The following is a 22,213-nucleotide window of genomic DNA, read 5'->3' on the forward strand; positions in this document are numbered from 1 at the left end:
TATGGAGTACTGTATTTGAGAGAAGTTATTGTGACTCACAACATCCCCAAAGTTATTCTTCTAATATGAGATGAAAACATAAAGCAGCTTAAAGAACTTACTATATAAATGGAAGCGGCCTGTAAAAAAGGCAGTTTACTGAACTGATGAGGCAGTGGTACCTGTTTTACAAACAGGTAAGCTGTCGTGGTCTTATTCTCAGTTTGGCTTAAAGAAAAAAACGACCCAATCTCTACAAGAGAAATGTCGGCAGAGACTTCACCTGACCAAGGTTGTTTTGTTCTTGTTCAGTTCAGAGCAGTTGTTGATGCAAGGAGGGTTGGAGCCTGAAGAGGAGTGCTGAACAGCTCAGTTCCTCTGTCCTCAAAGGCCGTCCCTTCTGCCAACTCCTTTCTCCTCTTTGCCTTCTAGGATTTGATTGATGACTTGAAGTCGGAGCTGAGTGGGAATTTTGAGAGGGTGATCATTGGGGTGATGACTCCCACCACCATGTATGACGTGCACGAACTAAGGAGGGCTGTGAAGGTTTGGAAATCTTCCTTTTGTATTGCTTAAGTTCTGGCCAAGGACTTACTGCTTTGTTATGCATGTCTTCTCTCTCTTAAAGAAACCTGGTTGCACGTCACAAGCAGGTGCTGGTATCTTAAGTCTTGCCTTGGTGATTCCCTAGGGAGCAGGAACAGATGAAGGTTGCCCAATGGAAATTCTGGCTTCTTGCACCAATGGAGAGATTTGTCGCATTAATGAGAACTACAAGCTTCGTAAGGAGTGCGAAAGGCTCTCTTGTCAGTTTCCTTCTGTCTGCGCTTCTTAATTGGAGGCTATAGCACTAATGATGATGGCTGGAGTGCTGCAGTGCTGCTGGGAGCCCTGGGCACAGTTCTGTACTTAGCTAGGTTACAGCTGGCAAATGTTGTGGGCAGCACCCAGGTGGTGGCCCTGCTCCTAACGGGTGCTGTGTGTGTGTTCTTGCTGGAATATGGCTGCTCCCTTGAGGATGGCATCGTATCTGACACATCTCCCATGTTTCGAAGGGTCCTCGTGTCCCTCGCAACGGTGAGCCAAGCTGAGGGGAGAAGGGGGTGAATGTTCAGAGCTGCGGGCACAGCTCTGCACTCAGTGGTGAGGAGCTCCAGGCTGGCTTTTTCTCACCCTGTGTGTCCCATGACCTGCTCCTCAAACCCAGCCTCTCCGGGGAGGGAACTCTGACTCTGGGTGTGCATGAGTGCTGTGGGCTCTTCTTTAAATGTCCCAGTGAAGTGGGTTGCTGCTCGTTTCAGAAGGAAGCCCAAAGTACATCTGAGCTGCATTTCATTTGTAAGCTAGTGTTCCCTTTGAAGGACTCCATTATCCATCCCCAGCAGCTTTTCATGAGTGGGGAATTCTCAGGAGTTGCTTCCAGTAGATGCTCTGGTGAACTGAGTCTTCTATCCTTGTGTCTTTGCAGGGAAACAGAGATGAAGGAATGTATGTGGATGATGCCCATGCTCAGCAAGATGCTCAGGTGCGTAGTAATGTGCTTCCCAATCTATTCTTGAGCAGGTGATGCATGGTGAAGAGAAGCCAGCCTGTGAAATGGAAATAATGCTTTTAGCCTTGTTTGCAAGTCTCTAATGAGAGGTCTCTCGACAGGCTGGCTACTTGGCAGGGGCAATGAGATTTTGGCTGTGGGTTGCCGTGCCTGGTAGGTGCTTGTTGGAAAATATCCGTGATCTAGACAAGTACGCGCCAGCAGTGCTCTAGCTGCAAGGGATTTAAGATCTCCTGTACGCCCAGTCTTCTCCATGAGCCTTACTTTGTCACCCCTAATGTCTTGAAGTGCCTGTACGAAGCGGGGGAGAAGAAGTGGGGAACAGATGAGGTGCAGTTTATGTCCATCCTCTGTACACGGAACAGGTATCACCTAGTGAGAGGTAGGACCCCTGCACAGTGTCCTGGGTTTTTCTTTCCTTCCTTGTTTGTGTGTGATGCTTTTGTAGGAGCTCTGTAGCTGTCCAGTAGATGTGAACTCTTCTGAGGCAGCAGGTGTCCTAGAGAGAGCCGCATTGCATCCATTCCATTCTGGCTGTTTTATTCCCTCCTGAGACTGAAAGGGACTTGAGAAACCGAAGTCCAACTGGCTGCAGCTCCAGCATGGAAAGCAGAGATCATGAAGTGTGACTGCCATTGGGGCAGGGGGGAGAGGAGCTAAGAAACTTGATTGGCAGCACAAAGCAGCAGGTCTTGAAAATGGTACTAGCTGTGGTAGGCCAATTCGCAAGACTGTTAGCAGTGAAAATGAATTATTTCTGTGGGGCGATCCTGATTTAGCTGAGAGTGCTGCAGGGATGAAAGAATGTTCATGCAGTATACGAGGAGCTTGTTGCAAAGCGGTCCTTTGAACCTCTGTGACTTTCTGCCATAGTTTTTGATGGTACAGAGGCATTGCTAACAAGGACATAACAGCATTAAATCTGAGATGGTAGGCAGTTATTCAATAGATTGTTTAGTTCTTGTTCGGCCTGTGCTTTTTGTTGTTGTCTGTCTGCTATTCAGCTCAGAATACAGAACTATTGTATTTCTCATAAATGCTTAGCACTCAAATATGGAAGTGCTTCACAGGCATTAATTTTTGTACCTAACAAGTTTTACTATGAAGCCACGAGTGTCTTCATCATTATTTAGCACAATAATTGCAGCAGTACAAACAACCAACCTTATAAAAAATATTACATGCATTATTTTTTTTTAGCTCATCAAGGAAAGGGTTCTGTGAATCTTTACCTACACCTAGATCTACTGTGCAGTATACAAGATGGATACTCATCTGAAATATCTAGTGCTGTATCTATATGCAAAGTGTCAACCTAAATTTTTGGCTTTACAAAATTTTGATGACTATATTTTGCAGTAGATACATTTACAGCCTAGTTGTTTCTTCATTTCTTTTTATTTCCAGTACTTGAATGTATTATAGGATTCTATGTGGGTTTATTTGTGTGGCAAAGATCACCTTTCTTTGTTTACTGCTCCAAGATACTCGTTTTATTGAAAATTACTCATGAAGTCTTATGATGTTTCTCTGAAAATGCTGAAAATAACTAAATGGCAATCTTTAACATTTACCATTAGAAAACAAATGGTTTGTGCATGAGATGAAAAGACAATAAAATCTGTTATGTTAACAGATAGGTATCATTTACTTTTAAGCAGAGTACTATGAATCTTTTACCAAGAGGTACAAAATTACAAAAGAAGCACTGAATTTACTTCAGTCATTTTTAAATTTTACTTGAGAGTCTGTCACGGAGTTATCTAGATCAACGTGTGCCCTCGACAGGGGGCAGCAAGCCCATAGGCCCCCTGTCCCAAAAACAGGACGGAAAAGGGGGAAGGGAAGGGAGATGGGAGCTGGGCCCAGAAACCAGAACAGCAGCAACAATCTAAGGAGGAAAACTTAATTTTACTAAACATGATATCGGAATGCAAGATAACACAATATAATATAATATAATTGAAATTGAGGCTAATAAATCAAATAAGAGAGAGAGAGTGTCCGAAACTAAAAGGCCTACTTTGAACTGAAGGCACACGGTTGGGGAGCAGACCCACACACTGCTAGGCAGTGAGCAAGAGAGCCAGAGAGCAAGATCCCATGACTCCCTCCCATGGCTTATCCTCCTCTCTGAACATGAAGTCCCCTGGGATGTGTAGTTCTTCCTTTCTTCTGAGAACCAGGCATCCAGAAAGTTGTCAGTCCACGGAACTGGAGTATTAACTCTTTAATTACCCGTGCTTTACATGATGTTTGGTGTGGAATACCGATAACAAAATTATAAAACCATGACAGAGTACTGTGTTTTGTACTTTTTTGACTTCCAAAGTCAAGAAAGAGCTGATTTTGCTGTGGGAGGTAACTATGGTTAGGAGAGAAACTGTGTGCTCATTTTCCAGAAGGTAGTACATAAAAAATAAAGAAAGATCTTTGTATTCCTGGAAATTTGAGAAATTGGAGGGTCTGCTGTAGGAAATAGGATATATCAGTGTTTCTGTTTACAAGACAGTGACTGCTGTTTGTAATCTGTTAGAGGATGGGTATCTTGTCACAGAACAACCCTTTTGGACATCTTTATAAATGTTTTAGTAACTGAGCAATGGATCAGTGATGCAAAATACTTTCTTATCTAGCAGCAGCTCTTATCTGAATTTACTGTATCTATTGTGGAGAAAGCACGAGGTTCCAGTGCTACAGTGTTTGTGTTGTGAGCACTACAAAACTTTTTAAAACCACTGTTCATTTGCTCAGTATCAAAGAAAACATTTTAACCAAACTTAAGTGCTAACTAGTCACTCGGAGGTCTTCACTACCTAAAATTTTCCTTCATAACAGAATCTTTACAGTGTATGAGATAGAAATAATAAAATAATTTTCTTATTCTTTCCCTTAGGCATTTCCTGGAAACACAGACTCTGATAGTGTGGTCCGACATGATTTGCAACACCCAGTCATTGCTCGCTATGTACGTATAGTTCCTTTAGATTGGAATGGAGAAGGCCAAATTGGGTTAAGAATTGAGGTCTACGGCTGCTCCTACTGTAAGTTTTTCCATTATATTCCTTTAAAAAAAAAAAATCTAAATAGAAACTGTCTTTGAATTTCAGATTAAATCTGAATCTCAAGTGCTTTTTGCTAAAATGCATGAAGATATTCCAGGATTACTAATTGTAATAACTGGAGCTTAATTTAATATTTACTGTATCCTTTATTCTGAGTTTCTAGTTAGCTCTTCTATAGGAAATACAGCATTAGAATTAGTAAGAGTGCTTTGAAATCACTACTTTTGATCTTCAAAATTGTTTTTGCAGAAGACTTGAATAGACCAGTTGAGGAAAAGATAGCATTCAGATACATTTCATGCTGGGTCTTGAGAGGGAAACAAGACATAATTCATTGCCTGATGACAAAGATAAAAATAAAACAAGTAAAAATTCAATTGAAGAAGCTCACCTTGTCTAAATATGACATGTTTTTCGGAGATTTTTCCTTTAATATTTGAGTATAACTTTAGAATCTCTTCTAAAAAAAAAAAAACGAGATGAGCAATGGTGCAAGTGGTTAAGAGCACAACAGATCAAGTTTTAAGAAAAGCAAGTGTAGTTTCTAAATACCATTCCTTGAATTTGATCCTGTGGGTGCTTACGTGAAGTCCACATGCCTGCAAACTGTAAATGTCTGATGTCCTATTTCTATGCAAATTTAGTACAGTATTCTTGTAGGTGTTTTAGGGGAAATAAATACTTGAGATTTATCTTAAAAAAAAAAATAAAAAATGTTAGAACAAGTTAAGAAGCACCTATCTTGAAGACTCTTCCATTGACATCAAGTGATTTAAGACCTATTGAAACACTTTGTCATGGTAACTAGCAATTATGTTAATTAACTAGCAAAAATATCTTGTGATTTCTGTTGCTTTGACTTGGCTATGTGCTTTCACTCTACTAAAATATTTTATATGCTGTTTTAAGTGTAGCCAACACTATAACATGGTTGATTTCACATCATGATTACATTTTTTTACATTTAAGTATATCTACTATACAAATTCAAGTATATGGAGACAGAAACCAACTTTTTTTTTTTTTAATCCAACACTTTTTTAAACAACAACAAAAAAAAGAAAATATTTTTAAGTTGTAGGTTTTTTTGTTTGTTTTTTTTGTTTGTTTTTTTTTTAGCCAAAAATATTTACAAGCAAAAGGTTTTAGGTTTTTGTTTTGTTTCCTTTTTTTTTTTTTTAATTAAATTGATATCTTATGCACTGTAAGCACGTTACAAGATGAATTTGGAGTCTGAAACTAAATGTGAGGAAAAGCATAGTTGGCTAACAAAATTATTTCTGTCACTGGATGAAAAGTTGTCTGCTTGAAAGACTGCATATTTCTGGAGAAAAATAAAACACATCTATCAAGGAAATAATGAATCAACTAAAAAAATACTGATAAAATTTGTCTTCACAGACAACTGAAGTAAGAAACCTAACCTTTTGTTTTCCTCGAAGAGAAGCATTGAACTGCTAGTATTATAAGTTATTTCAGTATTTTGTTAATGACATTAATAATAATGTTTTACATTTATATGTCTATAGGAACTTTTTTTTTCTTTCTCCTCCCAAACAAACAAAACAAAGAAACAAAAAAAACCTCTCCTAAAATACTGTGTAGATTTTAGAAGCAGGAATCAGGCTGTCCTTGAGTCAGTATGCTGAAACCAGTAGACAGCAGCAGCGCAGTTGAGAAGAAAAGTTCACTGTCTTATGACTTCTTGGAAAAACAGAATAATGTTTGAGAGTTCCAAACTTGTTTTCAAATGCATTATTTGGAGCAACTTATGTAAAGTTACATTGTTCCATAGATACGGAATTCAGCAGGAGCAAAGTTTTTAGCCCTATAATTAGTATTGTATATTGAAGCATTGTCATTAACCAGTGAGATTTGCAGATTAATCCTGCTGTCAGTGAAGAAACTGACTGTATAGATAAGTAGCAATTTTTTAAGCCTGATTAAAACATGGGCATCTAATCCAATTTGTGAAATTTTTTTGAAACATTACCTAAAGCAAAAGGTTGCTTAATACCTTACAATCATATATTTTTCTTCAAGTTTGTAGGTTTATATTGAATGCAGTCTTTTATTTAGAGAATATTTGAGAACATATTTCAGATGTAGAACTTGCACATTTTCTCATAGTAAAGGTTTAATTGGAAAGTCATAAACTTAGTGCTTAAAAAAATATTTCATTGCACAATACAGCAATCTGGTTATTAGTCTCAGAGTATTAAGAACTCTCATTAAACCACATATTGAAATACGTGGTCATTAATTGCCATATTGATTTGTTCTTATTTTTCTTGAGTATGCTGATAAAATACACATTATTTTTTGTGTGTCAGAAATGGAAACCACATTCTTCCTTACACAGCAATGTGAATTAAAAAAAAGGTTCAACTTTAAAAGAGAATTAGAGATGACATCTATTCCCTAGAGAAGTTTGTAAAATTACAAAATATTTCCTTTCAAGGTGCTCTTATTCATTTAATTATTTGCTTGCCTTCTTGCTTTGAGATTTTTCTATGTTTGAAACTGCAGATGAGATCTGTGACGTTACTTTCTAATAGATCTCTTGGAAGTCACAAAAATAAATAAATAAATAAATAAATAAATTAAAGGCTCCCTCTACAGTAAGATTGAAAATGTTCTTTACATTTCTCTCTGTGAATAAGTGCTGATGTCAAATTTAGAAAAGATTTTAACTGTGTGGGAAGAGAAGCAAACAAAATATTTAACATTAAAAAAAAATATACTGTAGTCAACGGGAGTTGTAGCTTTCATTTTAAAATCATAGAATGACTTATGTTGGAAGGGATTTTAAATATCATGTAGTTCCAATGCCCTCACATGAACATAGTTATCAACCACTAGATCAGGTTGCCCAGGGCCTGATCCAGACTGGCACTGAATGCCTCTAGGGAAAAAGCATCTGCATCTTCTCTGGGCAACCTTTTCCAGTCCTTTACCACAGTGAATAAAAAATTTCCTCCTATCATCTAACCTAAATCTCCTTTCTTTTAATTTAAAACCATTCTTGCCCGTTCTCACTAATAGACCATGAAAAAAGTTGGTTTTCTGCCAGTTCATAAACTCCTCTGAAGTATTGGAAGGTCACAATGAGGTCTCCCCAGAAAAACAATCCTCCTCTCCAGTATAAACAAGCCCAACTTCCTGAACCTCACGGGAGAGGTGCTCCAGCCCTCTGATCATCTTTGTGGCTGCCCTCTGGACTGATTCCAACAGCTCCACATCTTTATTGTCTTCAGGGCCTAAGACCTGGGCACAGTATTTCAGGTGTGACTTCACAAAAACAGAACTGAGGGGGACAACTTCTTCCTGTTACCCAGTTGGCTGCCCTTCTTTTGAGGCAGTCCAGTATACTGTTGGCCTTCCAAATTGCAAGTGCACAATGCTGGCTCACATCCAGCTCTTTATCCACTAGGACCCCCAAGTTCTACTTGACAGAGCTGCTCTCATTGAGTACTTCTCCCAGTCTGTTCACATATCTGAGATTGCTCCAACCCAAGTGGCAACACCTTACATTTTGGTTTGATGAATCTCATTTGATTTTACATGAGCCCGCTTTTCAAGCTGTTCCAGGCGATTACAGATATGTAGTGAAGCTGTGCAGAGAGAAAATTAGAAAAACCAAAGCCCAGTTAGAACTGAGCTTGGTCATTAAGATAAAAGACAACAATAAATATTTCTATAAATATATCAACAGCAAGAGGAGGGCTAGAGAGAACCTCCATGACTTGTTGGACACCGAGGGCAACATGGTGACCAAGGATCAGGATAAAGCTGAGGTATTAAGTGCTTTCTTTGCCTCAGTCTTTAATAGTAAGACTTGTTACTCCCTGGGAACACAGCCTCCTGCACTGGTAGATAGGGATGGGGAACAGAATAGGCCCTGCATAATCCATGATGAGATGGTTTTGGACTTGCTCCAGAAGCTGAATGCTCAAAAGTCCATGGAGTCAGATGGATTGCATCTAGAGTGCTGAAGGAGTTAGTGGATGTGGTTTCCAAGCCACTCTTCATCATCCTTCAGCAGTCCTGGCTAACCGGGGACGTCACAGTGGACTGGAGACTGGCAAATGTGACACCCATCTTCAAAAAGGACGGAAAGATGATCCTGGTAGCTCCAGGTCTATCAGTCTCGCCTCAGTACCAGGGAAGATTATGGAACAGATAATCTCAGGAGACATAATGGACCAATTAAAAGTCAACCAAGGGATCAGGCCTAGTAAGTATGGGTTTACAAATGGTAGATCATGTTTGGCAAACCTGATTTCATTCTATGACAAGGTGAGCCATTTAGTGGATGAAGGTAAGGCTGTCGATGTGATCTACCCGGACTTCAGTAAAGACTTTGACACTGTCCCTCACAACATTCTCATGGAGAAGGTGGCTGCCCATAGCTTGAATAGATGTATGCTCTGCTGGGTGAAACACTGGCTGGATGGCCAAGCCCAAAGAATTGTGATCAATGGAGTTGAATGTAGTTGGCGGCTGGTCATGAGCAGTGTCCCCCAGGGTTCAGTACAGGGGCCGCTTCTATTTAACATCTTTATTAACAATCTTGATGAGGGGATTGAGTGCACCCTCAGTAAGTTTGCAGTCTACACCAAATTGAGAGGGAGTGTTGATCTGCCAGAGGGGAGAAAGGTGCTACAGAAGGTCCTGGATAGACTGGATTGATGGGCCAAGGTGAACCGTGTGAGATTCAATAGTGTCAAGTGTCAGGTCCTGCATTTTGGTCACAACAACCCCAGGGAACCCTATAGGCTTGGGAAGAAGTGGCTGAAAAGTTGCCTGTCAGAAAGGGACCCTGGTATATTGATGGACAGTCAGCTGAATACGAGCCAGCAGTGTGCCCAGGTGGCCAAGAAGGCCAGTGGCATCCTGGCTTGGATCAGGAATGGTGTGGTGAGCAGGACTAGGGAAGTAATTTGGCCCCTGTACTCAGCACTGGTGAGGCCTCACCTCGAGTACTGTGTTCAGTTTTGGGCACCTCAATACAGAAAGGACATGGGGTGCGAGCAGGTCCAAAGAAGGGCTGCAAGGCTTGTGAAGGGCTTGGAAAATATGCCGTATGAGGAGCGACTGAAGGAATTGGGCTGTTCAGTCTGGGGAAAAGGAGTCTGAAGAGAGACCTTATTACTCTCTTCCAGTACCTGACAGGTGCTTACAGCAAGTGCAGGGTTGGCTTCTTCTCACTGGTGACAGGATGACGGAAAATGGTCTCAAGTTGTGCCAGAGTAAGTTTAAGCTGGATATCAGGAAAAGCTTCTTTACAGAAAGGGTTGTTAAGCACTGGAATAGGCTCCCCAGAGGCAGGGTTGAGTCACCTTTCCTGAATGTGTTTAAAAACCATTTGTTTACTGTGCTCAGAGACATTATTTAGCAGAGGGTTGTTAGAATTAGGGTAAGTTTGGTTAGGTTGTGGTTGGACTTGATGGTCTCTGAGGTCTTTTCCAACCTGAGCACTTCTATGGTCAGGCATAGTCTATCCTTGATGAAGCTGTGTTGGCATTCTTGAATCACCCCCCTCCCCTTTCTTGCACATGCCTTAGAGTAGATTCATGGAGGTTCTGCTCTGTGATCTTCCCTGGCACAGGTAAGGCTCACTGGTCGATAGTCTCCCAGATTTTCCTTTCTCCCTTTATTAAAAATGGGAGTGATGATTCCTTTTTCCACTTGCCAGGACCTTCACCTGACAGCCATGAATATTCAGAAATGATTTAGAGTAGCTTGGCAACCACATCAGTCAGTTAGTTCAGGACTCTGAGATACATGTTGTCCAGCTCCAGAGACTTGTCCATATTTAGTGTCATAAGGCAGTGTCAGACTTGCTCTTTTCTGACAGTATAGGAGGCATTTTGCTCCCCATCCCCTTTGTAGAGTTTCAGGTACATATAATATATTTAATACACTCAAAAGAGGAGAAAGGATCTTTACATTTGCAGTGACATAATTTATCAGAAAGCAAACCATAGGAAAAATTTATCAAAAAGCAAGTCATAGGAAAGAAAGTAATGTTACAGAAGGCAAAGTATCCACTGAATTCATTAATGCAAAGCTGATGGAATATTTATATTCAAGCTCTTTTTGAGACAGAGAGTAAAGAGACATGATAGATAGATGTCTCTCGTCATGTTCCCATTTATGAATTTTTTAGACAATCAGCAAATTCAAGGCATCTGGAGCCTATGACAACTACAATATATATTGTATTTTATCACTGATTTTTGAAGTTCATAATAAGCTCCTGCAGAATCATTGCCATACGAATAGTTCCTTCAATCACAATACTGCAGCAGATTAATGCATACAAAACAAACAAACAAACAACAACAAAAAAACCAGTAGCATTCCTATTGAACAGTCTTTGACAGCACTTTTTAAGATAATCTTCTGAGGACTTCTGGGTGCTGAAATCTTATGGCATGAGTGGAATGGAGTCACTGATACCTTTGCTCATGGACTAGTTCTATCTTGCTATGTCAAATGTTACTGTTAGAGTATTCTGATGTATGACTGATTTCTTTTTAAGGAAGGAGAGAAAAGAAGAAAAATAAACAAGTCAGACCTTATCATTTTATGAAGAAATGAACATTTTTTTATGGAGATTATTTACTCCTTAGATAGTACAGTGAACAAAATCTTGGTCATGTGAATATTTACAAGAGAAAAAAAAATTAGACTTGGAGATGCTGTTAAGGCTTAAGCCATAAGCATTTGAAAGGAATATTTACAATAACTGTTTTGAAAATATTGAAGTGCTAAAAATTAGAGCTTGAACAGATTTTGACAAGTTAATCCTATTTGCCTGTAGTGACTTTAAGTGAAACCATTGTTCCTCTTCACTATTAATTCCACATTCATCAGCTGTATTCATCATTAGAAAAATTTCTGTGATACTTGTAATTTCCTTTGCCATTGTCATGCTATTGCTACCAACTATTCATATCTCCATCACTCTCTCCTACGGTTGCCATATGTACTTCACAGAAACTCCATTCTCTCCAAAACTATATATTACATCAAAATATCACAGGGAATATTTAAAGTAGATAAGAAAGCCACTATTTAACTTGTGTGGAACCTAACCAATTTTCTTTTGTCCAGTGCCACTAGATAGATATACTGGACATTTTGTTTCATCAGCCTATGCTCACAAACAAACAAACCTTCACGATCAAAAAACTGATGAAGTGTCTTGATGGCCACTGGAACTCCCTATGCTGAATGAACTATATGTCCATATGTATGTAAACATATGAATACATATTTATTCTTTTACACTTTTTTTTTCCACCTAAATTGTGAAGATACTTATGTGGTCTCATAATCCATGTAAATGGTTCTTTGCCAACCTCTCATAATATTTTATTACTCATAATAATAATGTTCACTAAACTGTCTTAATGAAAAGATGGACTTCTATGACCATAGAAGTGATGGAACTGCATAAAAATATTAAATGATAGATAGGAAGAAACATTTTGAAGCATATGTTTTGTCTAATCATGTTCTCATATTTGTAGCAACTGTATTAAATCATTGTAATTAAAATTGTTTTTCATTTTGGAGAAAAAAAGAATCACAGATGTGAGAAAATTATCAGCAGTCACTGTAAACTTAGTAGCTTTGTTTGTGACAGTGAATAGAACACTTAAGAGTTATCCGAAGCATCCAACCCTCTTTTTCTCTGTTTCTCTTTAGATATTTTTATTCTGGATATTTCTACAATTTCTATGTAATTGATCTTCAGCCAGCATAGTCACAGTTCAACATCTGCAAGCATAGCTTGGTATTTACTTTTTCTGATATTACAGGTGCATGTCTCAGTACTTGTATTAAAACAATGGAGAGTGAGGGAAATGAACTGTGAAAGCATTTGAAGATCTCTTTGAAAACATGCTCTGTTTGAAAGCTTAATTCTTTTCTAATGTACTCTCTAGCATGGTTTTTTTTTTTTTTTTTTTATTTTTCTTATTTGTTTTCACATAGAGGGGACTTCTTATCTTGAAGATCATAAAAAGTGGTGATTTTCCTCGTTTGCTCCATGGTACTCCTCAAACAGTAGAGTTTTGCAGATTTAGGATCAAAAATAACTTTTTTTTTTTTTTATAAGTATTTAAAGTGTGGGTTGTTTACCTACTCCCCAGGAAGAAATAGTTGTGATTGTTTCTTTGCAAGTGTTTGTTATTCTGGTATGAAAGTAAGTGAGAACAGACTTCAGCTAATTTCTTATCTCTAGTGGTTAACAGTAATAGGTATGGGTCTATTTTGGTTCTGGCTGTCCAGCACAGGGCACCCCAGACACACACAGCAGCCCAGCAGGCCCTGTCATCAACTCGGCACCTAAGAATGGTACAATTTTTAAATGAAATATTAAAATTTAACATATATTTTTCATTCTTTTAACATATATTTAGTCTGATACAAAAAATGTTTTATTTTTGTATCAACTTCTTGAAACCACAGCAAATTGAGCAGTCCATTATTTTTAAATGTCTAGCTGTAGTGAAGTTACTGGTGGATATTCTCAGGCACCACAGGTTTGTGATCTGCAACAGCAATGTGTATCCCATACAAGTACATTTGTTATGCATCAGTGGATGCATAATCAAAGTCAGATTTAAAAAAGATCTATTTTACATGCATACATATCCCACCAAAATGTTCAGTTGCATACTCAAACATTTTTCAATTACACTTGAACACTTTTTTAAATCATTCAGCATTTCCTTTAGAAGAGTATGTATTGCTAGTTCATTTTTAAAAGATTTTTTAAGGTTTTTTGATGGAATACTGTATAATCAATGAATGTACAGATGTTATAACAGAATCACTGAATGGCCAGGGTTGGAAGGGACCTCAAGGATTGTGGATCGCCAACCTCCCTGCACATGCAGGGCCACCAACCTCCCCATTTAATGCTAGACCGGGCTACCCAGGGCCTCATAAAATCTGGCCTTGAACACATTCAGAGATGGGGCATCCACAACCCCTCTAGGCAGCTGTTCCAACACCTCACCACTCTCTCTGTAAAGAACTTCCCCCTGACATCCAACTTAAATCTTCCCTCCCTCAACTTCAAACCATTTCCCCTCGTCCTGCCATTATCTACCCTTTCAAAGAGTTGACTCCCCTCCTCTTTGTAGACTCTCTTTAGGTACCGGAATGCTGCTAAGAGGTCACCCTGCAGCCTTCTTTTCTCCAGGCTGAACAAGCCCAACTCCCTCAGCCTGTCCTCACAGGGGACGTGTTCCATCCCTCTGATCATCTTTGTGGCCCTCCTTCAGAAAAATTGATTTAGAAATACTAATTTTTTTTTTTTTTATGGGACACTTGGACTTTGTTTATCTTTTAGAACGTCACAATAAATTAAATAAGATTTAAATACATTCCCTTAAAAATTTTCTTTGCTCTGAAAGTAATGCTTCCCATTTATCAAATTGTATCATCATAATCTTATATAATATAGTTTCCATTTAAATAGAATAAGTTCTAAGCTACAGAAGATTATTTTTCAATGTAGTCACCATGACTAGCTATGCATTTTTGGTGGTGATTGAAGAAGGGCTTGTATGCTGCGCGTATTGTTTAAAAAAAAAAAAAAAAAAGCCTGGAGCAGCAGATTTGATCCACTATTACTGTCACCACTGCTGAAACACACCACCTAACACACTATGCTAACACTGACCGTTAAATCTCTGTGAATGTTGACAGGTCTTTAAACTAGGAATGAAGGGGGAAGGGGGCAAAATAAAGGCTACTGGGGTTGAACGGTTCATTCGAGGGATTGTACCAAACTCTGTGGGCAATGATGGCAGAGTGCAAAAGGAGGGAGTAGGGCAGGGGGATGCTGGGGATGCTGCTGTTCTAGCGGATCCTGGATCGCTTATGAAGGTGGTGAGACGGACAGCCCGGCTGAAGTGCCTTTATACTAATGCACGAAGCCTGAGTAACAAGAAGGAGGAACTGGAAACTGTGATGCATTCTGAAAGTTATGACATTGTTGCTATCACAGAAACATGGTGGGATGACTCCCACAATTGGGATACTGCCATCGACGGCTATAGACTCTTTAGGAGAGATAGGAGAGGTAGGAAGGGTGGGGGAGTTGCTCTCTATGTCAGAGATTGGATAAACTGTGAGGAGCTCCCCATGAGAAACAGTCAAGAACAGGTTGAGAGCCTGTGGGTTAGGATTAGAGATGGGACTAATAAAGGTCAGCTGGTATTAGGGGTATACTACAGGCCACCTGACCAAGGGGAGGCTGCTGATGAGGCTTTCTTGCTCCAGATGCGTGAGGCGTCTGCCTCACGGGCTCTTGTCCTGGTGGGGGACTTCAACCATCCGGACATTTGTTGGAAAAACCACACGGCGAGCTGCAAGAGCTCCAGAAGGCTCTTGGAATCCATTGATGATAGCTTTCTGGTTCAGGTATTGGACAGACCGACCAGAGGTCAAGCGTTGCTGGACCTGCTGCTCACCAACGCTGAGGAGATCATCAAAGGCGTCAAGGTTGGAGGATGCCTAGGCTCCAGCGATCATGCCCTGGTTGAGTTTGTGATCTCAAGCGATGTGGGCCTGGTAAAGAGCAGGACCAGGACGCTGAACTTTAGAAGAGCAGACTTCAAGCTACTCAATGGAATGCTGGCCAAGATCCCCTGGCGCGCTGCCCTCAAAGATAAGGACGTTGAGGAGAGCTGGCTGCTCTTCAAGGATGCCCTCCTGGCAGCACAAGAGGTCTCCATTCCCCTGATTAAGAAAGTGGGCAGGAGAGGTAGAAAACCGGCATGGCTCAGCAAGGACCTGCTAAGAGAACTGAGGGTGAAGAAAGGGGTGTACAAGCTCTGGAAACAAGGCTGTGTCACCTGGGAAGAATACAGGGATGCCGTCCGGACTTGCAGACGTGGGATCAGGAAAGCCAAGGCGCAGGCAGAACTGAACTTGGCCAGGGACGTGAAAAACAATAAGAAAACCTTCTACAGGTACATTGGCCAGAAGAGACAGGCCAAAACGGGCGTACCTACTTTGGTAAATTTAAAAGGAGAAATGGCTTCAACAGATGAAGAGAAAGCTGAGGTGCTGAATGAGTTCTTCACCTCGGTCTTCACTGGTGGCCAGGATTCTAGTCTTTTTCACGTCCCTAAGTCTTGCACCCCCATACCTCTATGTGGGGACCAAGGAGGTAAATCCCTCCCCACTGTAAGGGTTGAGCAAGTCCGAGAGTGCCTCCTTAGACTGAATGAGTATAAGTCTATGGGGCCAGATGGCGTGCATCCCAGGGTCCTGAAGGAGCTGGCTGAGGTGGTTGCTGAGCCGCTCTCCATCATATTTGAGAAGTCGTGGCTGTCAGGTGAGGTCCCGGACGATTGGAGGAAGGGTCACGTCACTCCCATTTACAAGAAGGGGAGCAGGGAGGACCCGGGTAACTACAGGCCGGTGAGTCTCACCTCCGTGCCTGGGAAGATTATGGAACAGATCCTCCTGGACAATATGCTTGATCACATAAAGAACGAGCACGTGATCCTAGATAGCCAGCATGGCTTCACCAGGGGAAGGTCATGCTTAACTAATCTTGTGGCCTTCTATGATGGAGTGACGGCATTGGTGGACGAAGGGAAGGCAACTGATGTCATTTACCTGGACCTGAGCAAGGCCTTTGACATGGTCCCCCATCACATCCTCATCTCCAAACTGGAGGGAGGTGGATTTGACGGGTGGACAACTAGATGGATAAGCAATTGGTTGAAAGGCCGCAGACAGAGGGTGGTGGTCAATGGCTCTATGTCCAGGTGGAGGCCGGTAACGAGCGGTGTCCCTCAAGGGTCTGTCTTGGGACCGGTGCTCTTTAACATCTTTATTAATGACATCGATGAGGGAATGGAGTGCACCCTCAGCAAGTTTGCTGATGACACCAAGCTGAGTGGTGCAGTCGATACGGTGGAGGGAATGGAGGCCATTCAGAGGGACCTTGACAGGCTGGAAAGCTGGGCTCGGGTGAACCTAATGAGGTTCAATAAGGCAAAGTGCAAGGTTTTGCACTTGGGCCGGAAGAACCCCAGGCACCTGTACAGGCTGGGGGGAGTTGTCCTTGAGAGCAGCTCGGCAGAGAAAGACCTAGGGGTCCTGATAGATGAGAAACTTAACATGAGCCAGCAGTGCGCTCTGGCAGCCCGGAAAGCAAATGGGATCCTGGGCTCCATCAGGAGAGGGGTGGTCAGCAGGGATAGGGAGGTGATTGTCCCTCTCTACTCTGCTCTTGTGAGGCCCCATCTGGAGTACTGTGTTCAGGTGTGGAGCCCTCAGTACAAAAAAGACATGGAGATTTTGGAAAGGGTCCAGAGGAGGGCCACGAAGATGATCAGGGGGCTGGAGCACCTCCCCTATGAGGACAGGCTGAGGGAGTTGGGTTTGTTCAGCCTGGAGAAGAGAAGGTTGCGGGGCGACCTCATTGCAGCCTTTCAATATCTGAAGGGAACTTACTCCCAGGAGGGGAGTAAACTCTTCATAAGGGCTGATAATAGCAGGACACGGGGAAATGGTTTTAAGTTAAAAGAGGGAAGATTTAGGTTGGATGTTAGGGGGAAGTTTTTTACTAGGAGGGTGGTTAGGTCCTGGAACAGGCTGCCCAGGGATGTTGTGGATGCCCCGTCCTTGGAGGTGTTCAAGACCAGGTTGGACGAGGCTCTGGGCAACCTGATCTAGTAAAGGTGTATGTTCGGTGGCCCTGCTAGGCAGGGGGGTTGGAACTACATGATCCTTGAGGTCCCCTCCAACCCAGGTCATTCTGTGAATGTTCATCAAGTATTGAAGAATGTCAATGGATGCTGTTTTTTCCACATGGAGGAATTCAGTTATATCTTTGTTTCATGTGCACTTCTGTGTCAGATATAATTTTCACAGACTGCCACTATGCTGCCATCATGGCAACAAAATCTAGTGGGATATTGGTGGGAACGTTCAATCTCTACTGTTATACTATGATATCTACCTCTGATATCATGGGCCAACAAAATAAAATAGAAGGCATTGCTTTCAGAGCAGCCTTTGCATGAGAAATCTATAAATCTTTCCTTTTCACATAAGTGCTTATATAACTTCTAGATTAGAAAATTATTTTAATAAAGGAACCTCAAACTTTTAGAAGAATGTATGTAATTAGCAAGTTCTGAAAATAAATATTTTTTTTACATTATTAATTGTTTTCAGCATTTATTTTTCCGAACAGAACTTCATATTTCTGTATTGGTTGCTGGAAAAAGAATTATTGCTTAATTCCTTGCATGGTAACATCTCTATTTTTCTTTTTCAGAAACTTGAAGTAGTGGATTTTTAATTCTTTCAATATAAACATGTTCTTACTTCCTTTCTTCCTTCGTTTTCTCTCTCCTTGTTTTCTTTATTTCTCATGGTACATAGTTGCCCTTTTGGTTCTAAGTATATTGAACAACTTGAGAGAATAACTTTATAAAACTATAGCTATAAAAAAGTTCTTTGTTACCTAAAAGATCGCATCCCTGGATGTGTTTAAAAACCATTTGGATGTGCTGCTCAGATAGATGATTTAGCAGAGGCTTGTTAGGGTAGTAAGGTTAGGTCGTTGGACTCAGTGATCTTGAATGTCTTTTCCAACCTGAGTGATTCTATGATTCTATTTGTTTAGCCACAGCTGGCATTTATGTAGCATGCTTTTATTTACGGATGCTCTTGCTTAGTGATGCATGTATAAGTGTGTCTGTCCCCCCATCACTTTACCCCTGTGTACATTCTCTTCAGGTAGAGAGAAAAGCGGTGATTCTGTTTCCTATGAAGACTAAATTGCAAACAATCATACAGACTGTTACTGAACTAAAGAAAACTGAGTTAGTTGTGTTGTTTTTGGTGACATCAGTGTTGCCATGGTACCAGAGGATCTCAACGCACCCCTTTTGCTTGGGTACTTCTTATATTTTTTTCAATGCCTTGTATAGATGCAGAAAATTGTACCATTGAACTGTCCACTGGACTAATGGGGTAAGTGGGACAGCTGTCCCTTCACCGCTGCTTCATAGCTTCTCTTCTTTGACTCGTTTTCTGAGGAAAGCCTCTGAACGGAATACAACTTGCAAGCATTGGTTGTTGGTTCTTTAGGTTAGATTCAGTGAAGCTTACTTATATCTGGTTAATCTGGGGAGGATTGAAGATCCTCTGTATCTCTGTCACCTGTTCCACGTTTGAGCACCCTCACAGTGAGAGCCTTTTCATTCTACTAAGTGTCACCCTGGGTAGGGACACATTTCACTAGATGAGGTAAAAGGAGCAGTCCTTGAGAGCAGTCCTGCAGAGAAGGACCTGGGCGTCCTGATGGATGATAAACTTAACATGAGCCAGCAGTGCTCTTGCAGCTCAGAAAGCAAATGGTATACAGGGCTCCATCAGAAAAGGGGTGGTCAGCAGGGACAGGGAGGTGATTGTCCCTCTCCACTCTGCTCTTGTGGGGACCCATCTGGAGTACTGTGTCCAGATCTGGAGCCTCCAGTACAAGAAAGACAGAACTGATGGAGAGGGTCCAGAGGACGACCACAGAGATGATCATGGGACTGGAGCACCTTCCCTACCAAGATAGTCTGAGGGAGCTGGGCTTCTTCAGTCTGGAGAAAAGAAGGCTGCAGGGTGACCTCACTGCAGCCTTTCAGTACCTAAAGGGAGCCTACAAACTGGAGGGGAGTCATTTCTTTGAAAGAGTAGACAACAGCAGGACAAGGGAAAATGGGTTTAAGTTGAGAGAGGGAAGATTTAGGTTGGATGTCAGGGGGAAGTTCTTTACAGAGAGAGTGGTGAGGTGCTGGAACAACTGCCAAGAGAGGTTGTGGATGCCCCATCCCTGGAGGTGTTCAAGGCCAGATTGGATGGGGCCCTGGGCAGCCTGGTCTAGCATTAAATGTGGAGGTTGGTGGCTGTGCACATGGCAGGGGGGTTGGAGACTCATGATCCTTGAGGTCCCTTCCAACCCTGGCCATCTGTGATTCTGCAATTTTTCTGGGAGGCAATTAAAGTTAACGTAAATACAGTTTTGCAGCTTACTGCTGTGCTTTCTGGAAACTTTTGCCTGGGTAGCTGTGCTCATCAGAGGTCATATTTCACTGCAGTCTGGCTGACATAAGTAAGCCAGAAAGGTAGGTAGTATATATCTCAAGTGAAGCAGCAAATGACAAATTCACCAAGAAGTTTAAAAAATCGCTGCACTGCCCAATAACTCAGTGTATTCTTCTATGTTTTAAATACATGAGAAGACAATGCATTCCTGGAGCATGCCTGAAAATCAGTAAAGATGTGCAAGTTGACAACACATTCTAGCAAATCACACTGCCATGGCTTAATACAGTATTTTCCTACAAATGATCTTTACTGCTTTTTTGCTGAAGGTTATTGATCCTTCCGAGAATTTTCACCAGCTTCAGTGGGTCCAGTGCTTCATAGTATAGCTTAAAAAAAAACAAACAGGACCTTCTCCCTGCCTATCTTCAAGCTCTGTTTCTTTGTAGGAAGGTTACTGAACCTCATGTGGCCTGTAGCTTCCCATACAGTAATCTTTTTTTGCTGCAGATTTTTAAGAGTGATCCTTATTCCCCTAGCATTAAAAACAGCATCTTTCTTTCACACAGCCACTTGATTGTGTTCTTAAAATGAGATAATGACAATTTCCACTCTTGAAGATATTTGAAGCTCTGGATACTTGAAGCTCTGGATGTACTTATGGGCAACCTGCTCTAGCTGATTCTGCTTGAGCTGGGGGATGGACGAGATGACCTCTAGAAGTCCTTCCAATCTCAACAATTTTGCAAGTTTCTGAAGATGAAATTATAGCTGAGGCAAATACAGTTCTCCCAATCCCCTACCAATCCTTTCCAACAAGTTTCTAATAATAATATATTGTTGATCTTCATTTTGATTTTACTTTCATGTTATCTCACACAAAGTGGGGGGACATAGGACAGGAAGTAAAAAAGAACAACATAAAAGGAATGATGAATATTTTCACAAAATTAAATTATGTGGCCTGCCATATCTGAAGAAAAAGAAGGATATAAGTTCTTTTGAGAACTGCGGTTTAACTTGTCGCGTAGCTAAACATCACACAGCCATTCACTCTCTCCAGACTCCCCCTTTCCATCCCAGATGGAATGAGGGAGAGAATTGGGAAAAAAAAAAAAAAAAACCAAACAGGAATTGCAGGTTGAGATAAAAACTATACACTAAGAAAGAAGAGGAAAATGGGAAGAAATGCAACTATAAATATATAAATGCATACTTTATACAGCCACAGTGCAATTACTCTCTACCTACTGACCAATCCACAGCAATAAATACAACTCCCTGCTGACCTGTGGCCTGCCAGCAATGCAAGTTCTTACCCCATACCAACCAATGCCCAGCAACCCTCAAGGGGTGTCTGTCCCATGTCCTGGCCTTCATCAATACTAGAGCACTTCTCCACCAGTCCAAGTCAATCTACATCCCCATCCCCCTTCAAACTTAGTTTACAGGTCTTTGGATGAGCCCTGCTAATTCCTGTTCCAGAACCCTTTTGCTACTGTGAAATAAACCTTTTCCATGTATTACTGTCAGGTCTGGTGTCTTATAAAACCAGCCATGATCAAAGAACTCAAAGCCCTGCCTATAGCATCAGTCTTGTAGCCAGGCATTTATGGACTGGATCCTTCTATTCCATCCCATGTCATCACCTGAAAACGAAGGGAGGGAAGAGAAAATAACTTGTGCCCCAGACCCTTTCACCAACTGTCCCAAGGCCTTGAAGACTTTCTTCATTCCCCTCAGACTATGGGATGCAGTTTCCTCCCCATCTGTGGAAGATCAGCAGAGGGTAGTAGTCATGACCTTCTGCATGTCATATTTTATAGAATAACCCTTGGCCTAATTCTGGCCACCTGTCCTGGCTCCACCCTCCCCTTGCAGTCATGCGTATAGTGGTGACTTCTTTTTCCCACTAAGTGGCCTGTCCTGGCTTGGCCATGGACATGCTCCCATGACTAAGCAAAAGCCAGGACATCTTTATTTCAGCTGAAACCAGAACAAGTGTTAAAAAGGACACAAAAGCATACCAAAAAAAAAAAAAAATTACCTAAATTTAAATTTAGAAAAAGTTTGGCTTTCTTGAGTTCCAAGGTGATATAGTCTCCTTGTTGTCCTTCTCCATGGAAAATTACACCTTCACTTTCAGAGGTCTTAAATTTCAGAGAGATGACATCTTTCAATGTTTTCATTTTCTTGTTCCTGAATCTGTATGGTAGCACTACGTGGCCATCAAAATTGATAACATCAGCCCCTAATGAAGAAAAAAAAAAAAAAAAAAACAACATAACATTGTTTATGAGCGATTATATATTCCAGTAGCTATTGGAAAAAACAGATACGTTGTATGTAGATTGTATCTGAACAGAATAAAAACCTGTGCAAGTGCAGTATGCATTGCAAATATATTTTCTATTGACCAAGGATTATTCCTATAAAAAGTAGGAACGAGGAAGGGCATAAGTTTAATTCATAGGATGTAAAAAACCAGCATCAGGAAAACAAATACTGCCACAGTACTAATTTTATT

General features: G+C 41.0%; 1 protein-coding gene across 6 annotated transcripts; it reads left to right on the forward strand.

Annotated features, from left to right (window-relative positions):
• The first annotated feature begins 288 nt into the window (after nt 1–288).
• On the forward strand, nt 289–21,325 carry LOC149914295 (contactin-associated protein-like 2). Of its 6 annotated transcripts, XM_090127034.1 has the most exons (4): nt 578–785; nt 1,448–1,504; nt 4,428–4,575; nt 13,761–14,317. In XM_090127034.1, exons 1-4 carry the CDS (start codon nt 684–686, stop codon nt 13,769–13,771), a joined length of 318 nt encoding a protein of 105 aa, XP_089983160.1. In that variant the 5' UTR covers nt 578–683; the 3' UTR covers nt 13,772–14,317. The 6 variants fall into 6 exon arrangements, 1 of the variants encoding a protein (XP_089983160.1); XR_016460488.1 differs by lacking the exons at nt 578–785; nt 13,761–14,317 and adding an exon at nt 289–525 and having other exon boundaries at nt 4,428–5,624; XR_016460487.1 differs by lacking the exon at nt 13,761–14,317 and having other exon boundaries at nt 574–761; nt 4,428–5,624.
• Nucleotides 21,326–22,213: the final 888 nt, after the last annotated feature.

The sequence above is a fragment of the Phasianus colchicus genome, chromosome 30 (assembly GCF_987193195.1).
Source record: "Phasianus colchicus chromosome 30, bPhaCol1.hap1.1, whole genome shotgun sequence".
Lineage (NCBI taxonomy): Eukaryota > Metazoa > Chordata > Aves > Galliformes > Phasianidae > Phasianus > Phasianus colchicus.